Source organism: Chiloscyllium plagiosum, unplaced genomic scaffold, assembly GCF_037043375.1.
Source record: "Chiloscyllium plagiosum isolate Xiang-an unplaced genomic scaffold, Cpla_swu_hap1 HiC_scaffold_10, whole genome shotgun sequence".
Taxonomy (NCBI): domain Eukaryota; kingdom Metazoa; phylum Chordata; class Chondrichthyes; order Orectolobiformes; family Hemiscylliidae; genus Chiloscyllium; species Chiloscyllium plagiosum.
In genome coordinates, this window is record NW_028270148.1 from 3,911,222 (window position 1) to 3,927,338 (window position 16,117).

The 16,117-nt window shown below is 43.2% G+C and overlaps 1 protein-coding gene across 1 annotated transcript in view; it reads right to left on the minus strand.

The window, feature by feature from the left end:
• Positions 1–16,022, minus strand: part of LOC122553191 (uncharacterized) — a 33,335-nt gene extending 17,313 nt beyond the window's left edge. The window contains exon 1 of the mRNA XM_087990959.1: positions 15,398–16,022. Within this exon, the coding sequence (XP_087847085.1) occupies positions 15,398–15,995 (598 nt within the window). The 5' untranslated portion in view covers positions 15,996–16,022. The remainder of the gene's footprint in view (positions 1–15,397) is intronic.
• Positions 16,023–16,117: the final 95 nt, after the last annotated feature.

A 16,117-nucleotide genomic window follows, 5' to 3' on the forward strand; every position in this document is an offset into this window, starting at 1 on the left:
CTATCATAGGGCAAGCCAGACAGAGAACAGCCAGGGAATTCCTAGAGGCATGGCATTCAGCCACAAACTCCATCAACAAACACATCGACCTGGACCCAATATACCAACCACTACAGCGGACAGCTGAAACTGACAACCGGAAGCGGCAGGGACAGACCACTATAAACACCGGAGGAAACATCAAAGAAGCGCTTCGCAGGAGGCTCCCAAGCACTGATGATGTCGCCTAGCCAGGGGACGAAACGTTTGCAACAAAAACTTCCAGCTCGGCGAACAGAACCACAACATAATTACACTGTAGGTGTTTTAGCTTATTACACATTTTATTACTTTGTACATGCAGTAGGTTATTCTGTACATTATTCCCCCATAGATGTGGTCGTTTTGGATGTCCATTGTTACTGTGTGTCTTTAATAGATCATTACATACATTATTCTTCAGTATCCATGTCATGTTTTTGTGTACATCATTAGTTATATACAATATTATATATACAGTATTACTGTGTCAGTCTTCCTGGATGTTATGGTGTGGATATGCCAGTGTTGGACTGGGGTGTATAAAGTTAAAAATCACACACCATCAGGTTATAGTCCAACAGGTTTAGTTGGAATGCACACTAGCTTTCGGAGCACTGCTCCTTCATCAGGTGGTTGTCATGTGCCTGGATGCTATGTATATTATATTCTGTAACTGTTAAATAATTATGTAGTTTATTCTACTGTAGGCAGATGTGTTTATTTTCACTCTTGGCCTGTGTAATGTTATAATGTACATTGATAATCTGTAGGTCTGTTTGTTTCTTATGTACATTATTACTCTGTAGGTGTGTGAGCTCATTATGTACTCTATTACACTCTGGGTGGGTTATCTTATTGTACACATTATTACTCAGCTGCTTTCAGTCGTTATGTACATTTTCCCTCTGCAACTTGCTTAGTTTTTGACATAATGACTCTATAGGAGTGATATGATATATATATTATATATATAATTATTCTGTAGGTGTTTTGCATTAATATATGTGTTATTACCCTTTAGCTGTGTTATATCCACTTTTCTTCTGGAGATATTTTAACTTGCTTTGTACATTGTCACTCTGTAGCTGTGTTGGTTTAATACGTACATAATTACGCCATAAGAATACTTTATTATCTGCATCGTTATTCTGAAGTTATATGTTAACATATTATGAACATTATTACACTGTACATGTGTTAGCTTATTCTGTGTGTTATTACTATGTCGATGTGTTCAGTTATTATAAACATTATTACTCTGTAACTAACGTTATTCTGAAGATGGTTACTCTATAGGTGTGTCAGGTCACTATATGTGTTATTATTCTGCTGCTGTTCTGGGTTAATATTTACGGTATTCCTCTGTAGGTGTGTTCAGTTATTCAGCACGTTATCATTCTGTGGGTTTATTGGGTTAAAATATATATTCTTACTGTGCAGGTTGGGTCAGGTATTCTGTATATTGTATGTGCGATGTGTTACAATATTATGTCATTACTCGATAGAATGTGTTAGTTATTATGTAGGTAAAATCAAGGACTGCAGATACTGGAAACCAGAGATCAGAGTGGTGCTGGAAAAGCACAGCAGGTCAGGCAGCATCCGAGGAGCAGGAAAATCTCTCTCCACTCTGCAGGCTCCCTGCCTCTATTCCTGATGAAGGACTTTTGCCCAAAACATCGATTTTCCTGCTCCTCGGATGCTGCCTGACCTGCTGTGCTTTTCCAGCACCACTCTAATCTTAGTTATTATGTATATCATTAATGAACATTATTACCATGTAGCTTTATGACTGTGATAGTTATTATACACATTATTACTTTGTAGCTCTGGGATATTACATAGATTATTACACTATTGGTCTACTTCATTATTATATACAGCATTACTCTCTGGATGCATTATATTTCTTTGTCCATTATTACTCTGTACCTATTTCCTGTTATTATGCCCATTATTACTCTTAGGGTGCATTAACCTATTACATACCTTATTGCTCTATGGGCCTGTTACATTGTTATGTTCAATATTACTCCGTAGATATGTGAGGTTATTTCGAACATTACTACCTTGCATTAGGTTATTATGGGCGTTATTTCTATGTCAATGTATTAGATTTTCATGTGCGTTATTATTCTGTAGGTGTGTTATGTAGACTAAACCATACTTAAATTTGTAAGGTTAATTCTACATTGTTACTCTGGAGGTGGGTGAGGTTTCTATTAACATTATTACATACATTATTCCCCTGCAGAATGTGTTAGGGTATCATATCCATTACTACTGTGTAGCTGGGTTAGGGTGTCATATCTATTACTACTGTGTAGCTGGGTTAGGGTGTCATATCCATTACTACTGTGTAGCTGGGTTAGGGTGTCATATCTATTACTATTGTGTAGCTGGGTTAGGGTGTCATATCTATTACTACTGTGTAGCTGGGTTAGGGTGTCATATCTATTACTACTGTGTAGCTGGGTTAGGGTGTCATATCTATTACTACTGTGTAGCTGGGTTAGGGTGTCATATCCATTACTACTGTGTAGCTGGGTTAGGGTGTCATATCCATTACTACTGTGTAGCTGGGTTAGGGTGTCATATCTATGACTACTGTGTAGCTGGGTTAGGGTGTCATATCTATTACTACTGTGTAGCTGGGTTAGGGTGTCATATCTATTACTACTGTGTAGCTGGGTTAGGGTGTCATATCCATTACTACTGTGTAGCTGGGTTAGGGTGTCATATCCATTACTACTGTGTAGCTGGGTTAGGGTGTCATATCTATTACTACTGTGTAGCTGGGTTAGGGTGTCATATCTATTACTACTGTGTAGCTGGGTTAGGGTGTCATATCCATTACTACTGTGTAGCTGGGTTAGGGTGTCATATCTATTACTATTGTGTAGCTGAGTTAGGGTGTCATATCTATTACTACTGTGTAGCTGGGTTAGGGTGTCATATCTATTACTATTGTGTAGCTGGGTTAGGGTGTCATATCCATTACTACTGTGTAGCTGGGTTAGGGTGTCATATCTATTACTATTGTGTAGCTGGGTTAGGGTGTCATATCCATTACTACTGTGTAGCTGGGTTAGGGTGTCATATCTATTACTATTGTGTAGCTGGGTTAGGGTGTCATATCTATTACTACTGTGTAGCTGGGTTAGGGTGTCATATCTATTACTACTGTGTAGCTGGGTTAGGGTGTCATATCTATTACTACTGTGTAGCTGGGTTAGGGTGTCATATCTATTACTACTGTGTAGCTGGGTTAGGGTGTCATATCTATTACTACTGTGTAGCTGGGTTAGGGTGTCATATCTATTACTACTGTGTAGCTGGGTTAGGGTGTCATATCTATTACTACTGTGTAGCTGGGTTAGGGTGTCATATCCATTACTACTGTGTAGCTGGGTTAGGGTGTCATATCTATTACTACTGTGTAGCTGGGTTAGGGTGTCATATCCATTACTACTGTGTAGCTGGGTTAGGGTGTCATATCCATTACTACTGTGTAGCTGGGTTAGGGTGTCATATCTATTACTACTGTGTAGCTGGGTTAGGGTGTCATATCCATTACTACTGTGTAGCTGGGTTAGGGTGTCATATCTATTACTACTGTGTAGCTGGGTTAGGGTGTCATATCTATTACTACTGTGTAGCTGGGTTAGGGTGTCATATCTATTACTATTGTGTAGCTGGGTTAGGGTGTCATATCCATTACTACTGTGTAGCTGGGTTAGGGTGTCATATCTATTACTACTGTGTAGCTGGGTTAGGGTGTCATATCTATTACTATTGTGTAGCTGGGTTAGGGTGTCATATCCATTACTACTGTGTAGCTGGGTTAGGGTGTCATATCTATTACTACTGTGTAGCTGGGTTAGGGTGTCATATCTATTACTACTGTGTAGCTGGGTTAGGGTGTCATATCTATTACTATTGTGTAGCTGGGTTGGGGTGTCATATCCATTACTACTGTGTAGCTGGGTTAGGGTGTCATATCTATTACTATTGTGTAGCTGGGTTAGGGTGTCATATCCATTACTACTGTGTAGCTGGGTTAGGGTGTCATATCTATTACTATTGTGTAGCTGGGTTAGGGTGTCATATCTATTACTACTGTGTAGCTGGGTTAGGGTGTCATATCCATTACTACTGTGTAGCTGGGTTAGGGTGTCATATCTATTACTACTGTGTAGCTGGGTTAGGGTGTCATATCTATTACTATTGTGTAGCTGGGTTAGGGTGTCATATCTATGACTACTGTGTAGCTGGGTTAGGGTGTCATATCTATTACTACTGTGTAGCTGGGTTAGGGTGTCATATCTATTACTACTGTGTAGCTGGGTTAGGGTGTCATATCTATTACTACTGTGTAGCTGGGTTAGGGTGTCATATCCATTACTACTGTGTAGCTGGGTTAGGGTGTCATATCTATTACTACTGTGTAGCTGGGTTAGGGTGTCATATCTATCACTACTGTGTAGCTGGGTTAGGGTGTCATATCCATTACTACTGTGTAGCTGGGTTAGGGTGTCATATCTATTACTATTGTGTAGCTGGGTTAGGGTGTCATATCTATGACTACTGTGTAGCTGGGTTAGGGTGTCATATCTATTACTACTGTGTAGCTGGGTTAGGGTGTCATATCTATTACTACTGTGTAGCTGGGTTAGGGTGTCATATCCATTACTACTGTGTAGCTGGGTTAGGGTGTCATATCCATTACTACTGTGTAGCTGGGTTAGGGTGTCATATCTATTACTACTGTGTAGCTGGGTTAGGGTGTCATATCTATTACTATTGTGTAGCTGGGTTAGGGTGTCATATCCATTACTACTGTGTAGCTGGGTTAGGGTGTCATATCTATTACTATTGTGTAGCTGGGTTAGGGTGTCATATCCATTACTACTGTGTAGCTGGGTTAGGGTGTCATATCTATTACTATTGTGTAGCTGGGTTAGGGTGTCATATCTATTACTACTGTGTAGCTGGGTTAGGGTGTCATATCTATTACTACTGTGTAGCTGGGTTAGGGTGTCATATCCATTACTACTGTGTAGCTGGGTTAGGGTGTCATATCCATTACTACTGTGTAGCTGGGTTAGGGTGTCATATCTATTACTACTGTGTAGCTGGGTTAGGGTGTCATATCTATTACTATTGTGTAGCTGGGTTAGGGTGTCATATCCATTACTACTGTGTAGCTGGGTTAGGGTGTCATATCTATTACTATTGTGTAGCTGGGTTAGGGTGTCATATCCATTACTACTGTGTAGCTGGGTTAGGGTGTCATATCTATTACTATTGTGTAGCTGGGTTAGGGTGTCATATCCATTACTACTGTGTAGCTGGGTTAGGGTGTCATATCCATTACTACTGTGTAGCTGGGTTAGGGTGTCATATCTATTACTACTGTGTAGCTGGGTTAGGGTGTCATATCCATTACTACTGTGTAGCTGGGTTAGGGTGTCATATCTATTACTACTGTGTAGCTGGGTTAGGGTGTCATATCCATTACTACTGTGTAGCTGGGTTAGGGTGTCATATCTATTACTACTGTGTAGCTGGGTTAGGGTGTCATATCTATTACTACTGTGTAGCTGGGTTAGGGTGTCATATCTATTACTACTGTGTAGCTGGGTTAGGGTGTCATATCCTTTACTACTGTGTAGCTGGGTTAGGGTGTCATATCCTTTACTACTGTGTAGCTGGGTTAGGGTGTCATATCTATTACTACTGTGTAGCTGGGTTAGGGTGTCATATCTATTACTACTGTGTAGCTGGGTTAGGGTGTCATATCCATTACTACTGTGTAGCTGGGTTAGGGTGTCATATCTATTACTACTGTGTAGCTGGGTTAGGGTGTCATATCCATTACTACTGTGTAGCTGGGTTAGGGTGTCATATCTATTACTACTGTGTAGCTGGGTTAGGGTGTCATATCCATTACTACTGTGTAGCTGGGTTAGGGTGTCATATCCATTACTACTGTGTAGCTGGGTTAGGGTGTCATATCCATTACTACTGTGTAGCTGGGTTAGGGTGTCATATCCATTACTACTGTGTAGCTGGGTTAGGGTGTCATATCTATTACTACTGTGTAGCTGGGTTAGGGTGTCATATCTATTACTACTGTGTAGCTGGGTTAGGGTGTCATATCCATTACTACTGTGTAGCTGGGTTAGGGTGTCATATCCATTACTACTGTGTAGCTGGGTTAGGGTGTCATATCCATTACTACTGTGTAGCTGGGTTAGGGTGTCATATCTATTACTACTGTGTAGCTGGGTTAGGGTGTCATATCCATTACTACTGTGTAGCTGGGTTAGGGTGTCATATCTATTACTATTGTGTAGCTGGGTTAGGGTGTCATATCTATTACTACTGTGTAGCTGGGTTAGGGTGTCATATCTATTACTACTGTGTAGCTGGGTTAGGGTGTCATATCTATGACTACTGTGTAGCTGGGTTAGGGTGTCATATCCTTTACTACTGTGTAGCTGGGTTAGGGTGTCATATCCTTTACTACTGTGTAGCTGGGTTAGGGTGTCATATCTATTACTACTGTGTAGCTGGGTTAGGGTGTCATATCTATTACTACTGTGTAGCTGGGTTAGGGTGTCATATCCATTACTACTGTGTAGCTGGGTTAGGGTGTCATATCTATTACTACTGTGTAGCTGGGTTAGGGTGTCATATCCATTACTACTGTGTAGCTGGGTTAGGGTGTCATATCTATTACTACTGTGTAGCTGGGTTAGGGTGTCATATCCTTTACTACTGTGTAGCTGGGTTAGGGTGTCATATCCTTTACTACTGTGTAGCTGGGTTAGGGTGTCATATCTATTACTATTGTGTAGCTGGGTTAGGGCGTCATATCCATTACTACTGTGTAGCTGGGTTAGGGTGTCATATCTATTACTACTGTGTAGCTGGGTTAGGGTGTCATATCCATTACTACTGTGTAGCTGGGTTAGGGTGTCATATCCATTACTACTGTGTAGCTGGGTTAGGGTGTCATATCTATTACTATTGTGTAGCTGGGTTAGGGTGTCATATCCATTACTACTGTGTAGCTGGGTTAGGGTGTCAGATCTATTACTATTGTGTAGCTGGGTTAGGGTGTCATATCTATTACTATTGTGTAGCTAGGTTAGGGTGTCATATCCATTACTACTGTGTAGCTGGGTTAGGGTGTCATATCTATTACTACTGTGTAGCTGGGTTAGGGTGTCATATCCATTACTACTGTGTAGCTGGGTTAGGGTGTCATATCTATTACTATTGTGTAGCTGGGTTAGGGTGTCATATCTATTACTACTGTGTAGCTGGGTTAGGGTGTCATATCTATTACTACTGTGTAGCTGGGTTAGGGTGTCATATCTATTACTACTGTGTAGCTGGGTTAGGGTGTCATATCCATTACTACTGTGTAGCTGGGTTAGGGTGTCATATCTATTACTATTGTGTAGCTGGGTTAGGGTGTCATATCCATTACGACTGTGTAGCTGGGTTAGGGTGTCATATCCATTATTACTGTGTTGCTGGGTTAGGGTAACATATCCATTATTACTCTATCTGGGTTAGGGTATCATTTCCATTATTGCTCTGTTGCTGGTCTGGGGTACCATATCCATTATTACCAGTATAGTTGGGGTATGGTATCATAGAGTCATAGAGATGTACAGCATGGAAACATACCCTTCGGTCCAACCCATCCATGCTGACCAGATATCCCAACCCAATCTAGTCCCACTTGCCAGCACCCAGCCCATATCCCTCCAAACCCTTCCTATTCATATACCCATCCAAATGCCTCTTAAATGTTGCAATTGTACCAGCCTCCACTACATCCTCTGGCAGCTCATTCCATACACATACCACACTCTGCATGAAAAAGTTGCCCCTTAGGTCTCTTTTGTATCTTTCCCCTCTCACCCTAAACCTATGCCCTCTCGTTCTGGACTCCCTGACCCCAGGGAAAAGACTTTGTCTATTTATCCTATCTATGCCCCTCATAATTTTGTAAACCTCTATAAGGTCACCCCTCAGCCTCCAGGGAAAACAGCCCCAGCCTGTTCAGCCTCTCCCCCTGTAGCTCAGACCCTCCAACCCTGGCAACATTCTTGTAAATCTTTTCTGAACCCTTTCAAGTTTCACAACATCTTTCCGACAGGAAGGAGACCAGAATTGCATGCAATATTCCAACAGTGGCCTAACCAATGTCCTGTACAGCCGCAACATGACCTCCCAACTCCTGTACTCAATACTCTGACCAATAAAGGAAAACATACCAAAAGCCTTCTTCACTATCCTATCTACCTGCAATCCACTTTCAAGGAGCTATGACCCTGCACTCCAAGGTCTCTTTGTTCAGCAACACTCCCTAGGACCTTACCATTAAGTGTATAAGATTTGCTTTCTCAAAATGCAGCACCTCGCATTTATCTGAATTAAACTCCATCTGCCACTTCTTAGCCCATTGGCCCATCTGGTCCAGATTCTATTGTAATCTGAGGTAACCCTCTTCGCTGTCCACTACACCTCCAATTTTGGTGTCATCTGCAAACTTACTAACTGTACCTCTTATGCTCGCATCCAAATCATTTACGTAAATGACAAAAAGTAGAGGGCGCAGCACCAAAACTTGTGGCACTCCACTGGTCACAGGCCTCCAGTCTGAAAACCAACCCTCCACAACCACCCTCTGTCTTCTATCTTTGAGCCAGTTCTGTATCCAAATGGCGAGTTCTCCCTGTATTCCATGAGATCTAACCTTGCTAATCAGTCTCCCATGGGGAACCTTGTCAAACATCTTACTGAAGTCCATATAGATCACATCTACTGCTCTGTCCTCATCAATCTTCTTTGTTACTTCTTCAAAAAACTCAATCAACATTGTGAAACATGATTTCCCACGCACAAAGTGGATAACTGAACTGGTCCACACCCCGAACAACTTCTCTTTCCAATCCTCCCACTTCCTCCAAACCAAAGGAGTAGCCATGGGCACCCGCGTGGGCCCCAGCTATGCCTGCCTCTTCGTAGGATATGTGGAACAATCCATCTTCCACAGCTACACTGGCACCACCCCCCACCTTTTCCTCCGCTACATCGATGACTGTATCGGCGCTGCCTCGTGCTCCCACGAGGAGGTTGAACAGTTCATCCACTTTACCAACACCTTCCACCCTGACCTCAAATTTACCTGGACCGTCTCAGACTCCTCCCTCCCCTTCTATCTCGGGGACCTCTCCATTTCTATCTCGGGCGACCGAATCAACACGGACATTTACTATAAACCGACCGACTCTCACAGCTACCTGGACTACACCTCCTCCCACCCTGCCCCCTGTAAAAATGCCATCCCATATTCCCAATTCCTTCGTCTCCGCCGCATCTGCTCCCAGGAGGACCAGTTCCAATACCGTACAACCCAGATGGCCTCCTTCTTCAAAGACCACAATTTCCCCCCAGACGTAATCGACGATGCCCTCCACTGCATCTCTTCCACTTCCCGCTCCTCCGCCCTTGAGCCCCGTCCCTCCAATCGCCACCAGGACAGAACCCCACTGGTCCTCACCTACCACCCCACCAACCTCCTTATACATCGTATCATCCGTTGTCATTTCTGCCACTTCCAAACAGACCCCACCACCAGGGATATATTTCCTTCCCCTCCCCTATCAGCGTTCCAAAAAGACCATTCCCTCTGTGACTCCCTCGTCAGGTCCACACCCCCCACCAACCCAACCTCTACTCCTGGCACCTTTCCCTGCAACCGCAAGAAATGCAAAACTTGCGCCCACACCTCCCCCCTTACTTCCCTCCAAGGCCCCAAGGGACACTTCCATATCCACCACAAATTCACCTGCACCTCCACACACATCATTTACTGCATCTGCTGCACCCGATGTGGCCTCCTCTATATTGGGGAGACAGGCCGCCTACTTGCAGAACGTTTCAGAGAACACCTCTGGGACACCCGGACCAACCAACCCAACCACCCCATGGCTCAACACCTTTTATTCCTGATGAAGGGCTTTTGCCCGAAACGTCGATTTCGAAGCTTCTCGGATGCTGCCTGAACTGCTGTGCTCTTCCAGCACCACTAATCCAGAAACTTTAACTCCCCCTCCCACTCCACCAAGGACATGCAGGTCCTTGGACTCCTCCATCGCCAGACCATAGCAACACAACTGCTGGAAGAAGAGCACCTCATCTTCCGCCTAGGAACCCTCCAACCACAAGGGATGAACTCAGATTTCTCCAGTTTCCTCATTTCCCCTCCCCCCACCTTGTCTCAGTCCCAACCCTCGAACTCAGCACCACCTTCCTAACCTGCAATCTTCTTCCTGACCTCTCTGCCCCCACCCCCACTCCGGCCTATCACCCTCACCTTAACCTCCTTCCAGCTATCGCATTTCCAACGCCCCTCCCCCAAGTCCCTCCTCCCTACCTTTTATCTTAGCCTGCAAGGCACACTTTCCTCATTCCTGAAGAAGGGCTCATGCCTGAAACGTCGATTCTCCTGCTCCTTGGATGCTGCCTGACCTACTGCACTTTTCCAGCAACACATTTTCAGCTCTGATCTCCAACATCTGCAGTCCTCACTTTCTCCTCGGGAATCCTGAGGGACAGGATGTACATGAATTTGGAAAGGCAAGGACTGATTCGGGATAGTCAACATGGCTTTGTGCGTGGGAAATCATGTTTCACAATGTTGATTGAGTTTGTTGAAGAAGTAACGAAGAAGATTGATGAGGGCAGAGCAGTAGATGTGATCTATATGGACTTCAGTAAGGTGTTTGACAAGGTTCCCCATGGGAGACTGATTAGCAAGGTTAGATCTCATGGAATACAGGGAGAACTAGACATTTGGATACAGAACTGGCTCAAAGGTAGAAGACAGAGGGTGATGGTGGAGGGTTGTTTTTCAGACTGGAGGCCTGTGACCAGTGGAGTGCCACAAGTTTTGGTGCTGCGCCCTCTACTTTTTGTCATTTACATAAATGATTTGGATGCGAGCATAAGAGGTACAGTTAGTAAGTTTGCAGATGACACCAAAATTGGAGGTGTAGTGGACAGCAAAGAGGGTCACCTCAGATTACAACAGAATCTGGACCAGATGGGCCAATGGGCTCAGAAGTGGCAGGTGATGTCCACCACCGAGGTCAGGCTCACCGGTCTATGGTTCCCTGGCTTGTCTTTACCACCCTTCTTAAACAGTGGCACCATGTTTGCCAACCTCCAGTCTTCCAGCACCTCACCTGTGACTATCGATGATATAAGTATCTCAGCAAGAGTTGAAACTTTATTGCTGGAACAGCACAGCAGGTCAGGCAGCATCCAGGGAACAGGAGATTCGACGTTTCGGGCACAGGCCCTTCTTCAGGAATGAGCAGAGAGTGTTCAGCAGGAGAAGATAAAAGGTAGGGAGGAGGGACTTGGAGGAGGGGCGTTGGAAATGTGATAGGTGGAAAGAGGTCAAGGTGAGGGTGATAGGTCGGAGTAGGATGGAGGCGGAGAGGTCAAGAAGAAGACTGCAGGTCAGGAAGGCGGTGCCGGGCTGGAGGGATCCGGCTGAGACAAGGTGGGGGGAGGGGGGATGAAGAAACTGGTGAAGTCCAAGTTCATCCCCTGCGGTTGGAGGGTTCCCAGTCGGAAGATAAGACGCTCCTCCTCCGACCGTCGGGTTGTTGTGGTTTGGCGGTGGATGAGTCCAATGACCTGCATATCCTCGGTGGAGTGGGAGGGGGAGTTGAAATGCTGTGCTACAGGTTGGTTGGGTTGGTTCGTCCGGGTGGCCCAGAGGTGCTCTCTGAATCGCTCCGCAAGTAGGCGGCCTGTCTCCCCAATATAGAGGAGGCCACACCGGCTGCAGCGGATGCAGTAGATGATGCAGTAGATGATGTACTGCATCCGCTGCAGCCGGTGTGGCCTCCTCTATATTGGGGAGACAGGCCGCCTACTTGCGGAGCGATTCAGAGAGCACCTCTGGGCCACCCGGACGAACCAACCCAACCAACCTGTAGCACAGCATTTCAACTCCCCCTCCCACTCCACCGAGGACATGCAGGTCATTGGACTCATCCACCGCCAAACCACAACAACCCGACGGTCGGAGGAGGAGCGTCTTATCTTCCGACTGGGAACCCTCCAACCGCAGGGGATGAACTTGGACTTCACCAGTTTCTTCATCCCCCCTCCCCCCACCTTGTCTCAGCCGGATCCCTCCAGCCCGGCACCGCCTTCCTGACCTGCAGTCTTCTTCTTGACCTCTCCGCCTCCATCCTACTCCGACCTATCACCCTCACCTTGACCTCTTTCCACCTATCACATTTCCAACGCCCCTCCTCCAAGTCCCTCCTCCCTACCTTTTATCTTCTCCTGCTGAACACTCTCTGCTCATTCCTGAAGAAGGGCCTGTGCCCGAAACGTCGAATCTCCTGTTCCCTGGATGCTGCCTGACCTGCTGTGCTGTTCCAGCAATAAAGTTTCAATTTTGATCTCCAGCATCTGCAGACCTCACTTTCTCCTCTCAGCAAGAGGCCCAGCAATCACTTCTCTAGCTTCCCACAGAGTTCTCGGGTACACCTGGTCCTGGGGATTTATCCACTTTTATCCGTTTCAAAACATCCAGCACTTCCTCCTCTGTAATCTGGACATTTTGCAACATGTCACCATCTATTTCCCTACAGTCTATATCTTCCATATCCTTGTCCACAGTAAATACTGATGCAAAATATTCATTTAGTATCTCCCCCATTTTTTGTGGCTCCACACAAAGGCCACCTTGCTGATCTTTAAGGGGCCTATTCTCTCCCTAGTTACCCTTTTGTCCTTAATAGGGTATCATATCCAGTTTTAATCTGTAGCTGGGTTCGGGTACCATGCTCAATATTACTGTGTATCTAGGTTAGGGTATCATTTCCATTATTACTCTGTTGCTGTGTTAGGGTACCATTATCATTATTACTGTGTAGCTGGGTTGAGGTACTATATCCGTTATTTCTCTGTAGCTGTGTTTGAACATTATATGTGTTATTATGATTAAGATGTGTTATGTTAATATCCACATTACTATTCTGTAGTTCTGTTCGGTTATCGTTATGCCTATGTGGGTATGTTGAATTACTATGTAACGGATTACTCTGCACTTGTATGAGGTTATTATATACATTATTAAGCTGTAGCTGTTTTAGGTTGTAATTAACATTTTTACTGTGGTTATTATGTACACTATTAGTCTGTAGCAGTGCTTGCTCCTTATGGACATTGTTATTCTTTTAATATGTTATAAATCTTTTTCTTCTGTAGATGTACTCTGTTACTATATACATGATTACTGTGTGGGTATCTCGGGTTATTAAGTTGATTATGAATCTCTAGGTGTGTTCTGTTATTATCAACATTATTTGAAGGTGTGTGTACATTATTATTCTGCAAGGTTGTATCTTATATACATTATTCCTCTGTCACTTGTTAGTTATTGTATCCATTACTACTCCATACAACTAGAAGATCCTTTATCTGAAAAGCTCGGGACCAGCTGTTTTTTTCGGAATTCGGAATTTTTCAGTTTTCAGAATGTGACAGTTTAATGGTGAAATTTTTTAAAAAATCTTACCAGAGAAGCAGACTTCTAACTAAGAAAGTGCTTGGCTACGTCCCCCCACGTCGTATCTGAATGACACACATGGAGTGGGTGTCAACCTGGGGTTAACTGTTTGCTCGCCAAACAGCCTTGTTAATGAGTAAAAAACTTCACAAAAAAACCTTCAGACTTCAGAGCTTTTCGGTTTTTGCATGTTCAGATGAAGGATCGTCTACCTGTAGCTATGTTGGGGTACTACATACATTATTACTCTGTAGGTGCAGCAGGTTAATATGTATATTCTAATGTTTTAGAAGCTTTGGGTTATTCCATACATTATTTGTCAGTAACTGTATTAGTTATTTTATACCTTATTATTCAGTGGCTATGTTGGGATATTCTGAACATTATTCCTCTGTAGAAGCAGTGGGTTAATACAGGTCATTCTGCTATAACGTACATTTTGTCAACACAAATTCACTGTAACACAATTGACGAAAGGGGATGCTGTATCTAAAGGGTGAACTTTTTAAACCGGTGTTGGCTATAGTGTGATTGCATCACCAACACTTTGTTATTTGTACCGTGGAATTCTTGTAAAGCATGTGCTCACACAGGAACACGACTATCACACTATCAAAGAAATGACTGTACGTGCGTTATTTCTCTGTATATGCAGTAGTTTAATATGTATGTTATTACACTGCAGACGCTTTAGGTTATCTTATACATTACTATGCTGTAGTAGCTTTAGGTTATTATATACATTATTTCTTAGTAGCTCTTTTAGTTATTGCATACATTATTATTCAGTGGCTATGTTGGGATATTCTGAGCATTATTCCTCCATAGGAGTAGTAGGTTAATATGTATGTTGTTCCTCTGTAGGTGCAATAGATTAATATGTACATTATTACTCTGCAGGTATGGTAGATTAATATGTAGATTATTACTTTGTAGGTGTGGTAGTTTAATGTGTACATTATTACTCTGTAGGTGAATTTGGTTTTTGATGTAAATTATTACCCTGTAGGTTATTATGTATATTTTTACTCTGGAGCGATCTTTGGTTATTTTATGCATTATTACTCTGTAGCAATGTTAAATGATTATTTACACTATTACTCTGTAGTTGTGCAGTTAGTATTTACGCATTACTCTGTAGGTATAATGTATGTTATTATGCTGTAGCTGGCTTAGATGATGATGTACATTACTCAGTATGTGTATTAGGTTATTGTGTAAATTATTACTCTGCATTTCATTTGTTTTTGTAGCTCTGTGAAGGTTTCATGTTAACATAGTTTCACAGAACCTGGGAATTATTATGACACAGAAATAGGCCATTCAGCCCAATGTGACTCCACTGTCTCTGCCAATATGAATCCTGACATTGTGCCGATCTCCCGTTTTTTTGCCTGTATGCTTGTACATAATTTCTATCTAAATAATCATCTAATGCCTTCTTGTATGTCTCAATTGAAATTTCCTCTCCCGTATTTCAATGCATGCTGGCTGTTGATGCAGTTTACTCAATGCACCCACTTAGAAGATTGCTTTGGCCTGACAAACTGAGCTTGGGAGCAAAAATGGCAATACATCTATGACATAGTTGGTAGAAAGGTGTCACACTCCCCAACTTGCAAGAGGTTACGGCCAAGATTCAACACTGGCATGCAGTTCAATGTCATGTTTCTGGGAAATATGACCAAGTGTTGTGTAAATATAATCCTGCCTTTCTTAAAGTCACACTAAACAATGCTGAAGTTTACTTACTGATTGTGCTCAGCTGAGTGATATTCCGGGAGATCTCTGCAATCGTTACACTCATTTCTGTCCTGTTCCTGGAACGCTCCAAAATGGTTCCTTTTTCTTCAGACTGATTCTTTGCTGAATTACCGCTTGTTACATTCAGATCCTTCTCAATCCTGGATCTGTCTTCACTGGTTCTATTCCATTGAACTGCTCTGCCCTCCATCTCCTCATTCACTGTCTCCAGTTTCTTCGCAGCCCTTGAAATGTCACCAATGGATCCATTCAGTACATTCCAATTTCTGAAGCTCTCTATACTGGTGCCATTCCATTTAGACATGTTCCTGGAAACTTCTCCATTGATTGTATTCAACTCATTCCTTGTAAATTTTTCACTGATTTCTTCCAGGTCAGTTTTGGCCAGCTCTCCTCTGGCTGCACTGAGTTCATTCCCAGACCTGGAGGTATTTCCATGAATTACATTAACTTTAGACACATTGCTAGATTTCTTCCCACTGGTTGCTGTCACTTCATTCCCATTTTTTGTAATTGCTCCATGAGCTGCATTTCGTTCATTTCCAGATATTTTATCATTGGATACATTCAGCACATTATCATTCATACTTATTTCACCAATGATTCTAGTCTCTTTAGACACAGTCCCAGAGGTTTCTCTACTGGCAACATTTGTCTCATTCCCAATCCCGGAGATCTCCGCACTGGCAACATTAGTCTCATTCCTAG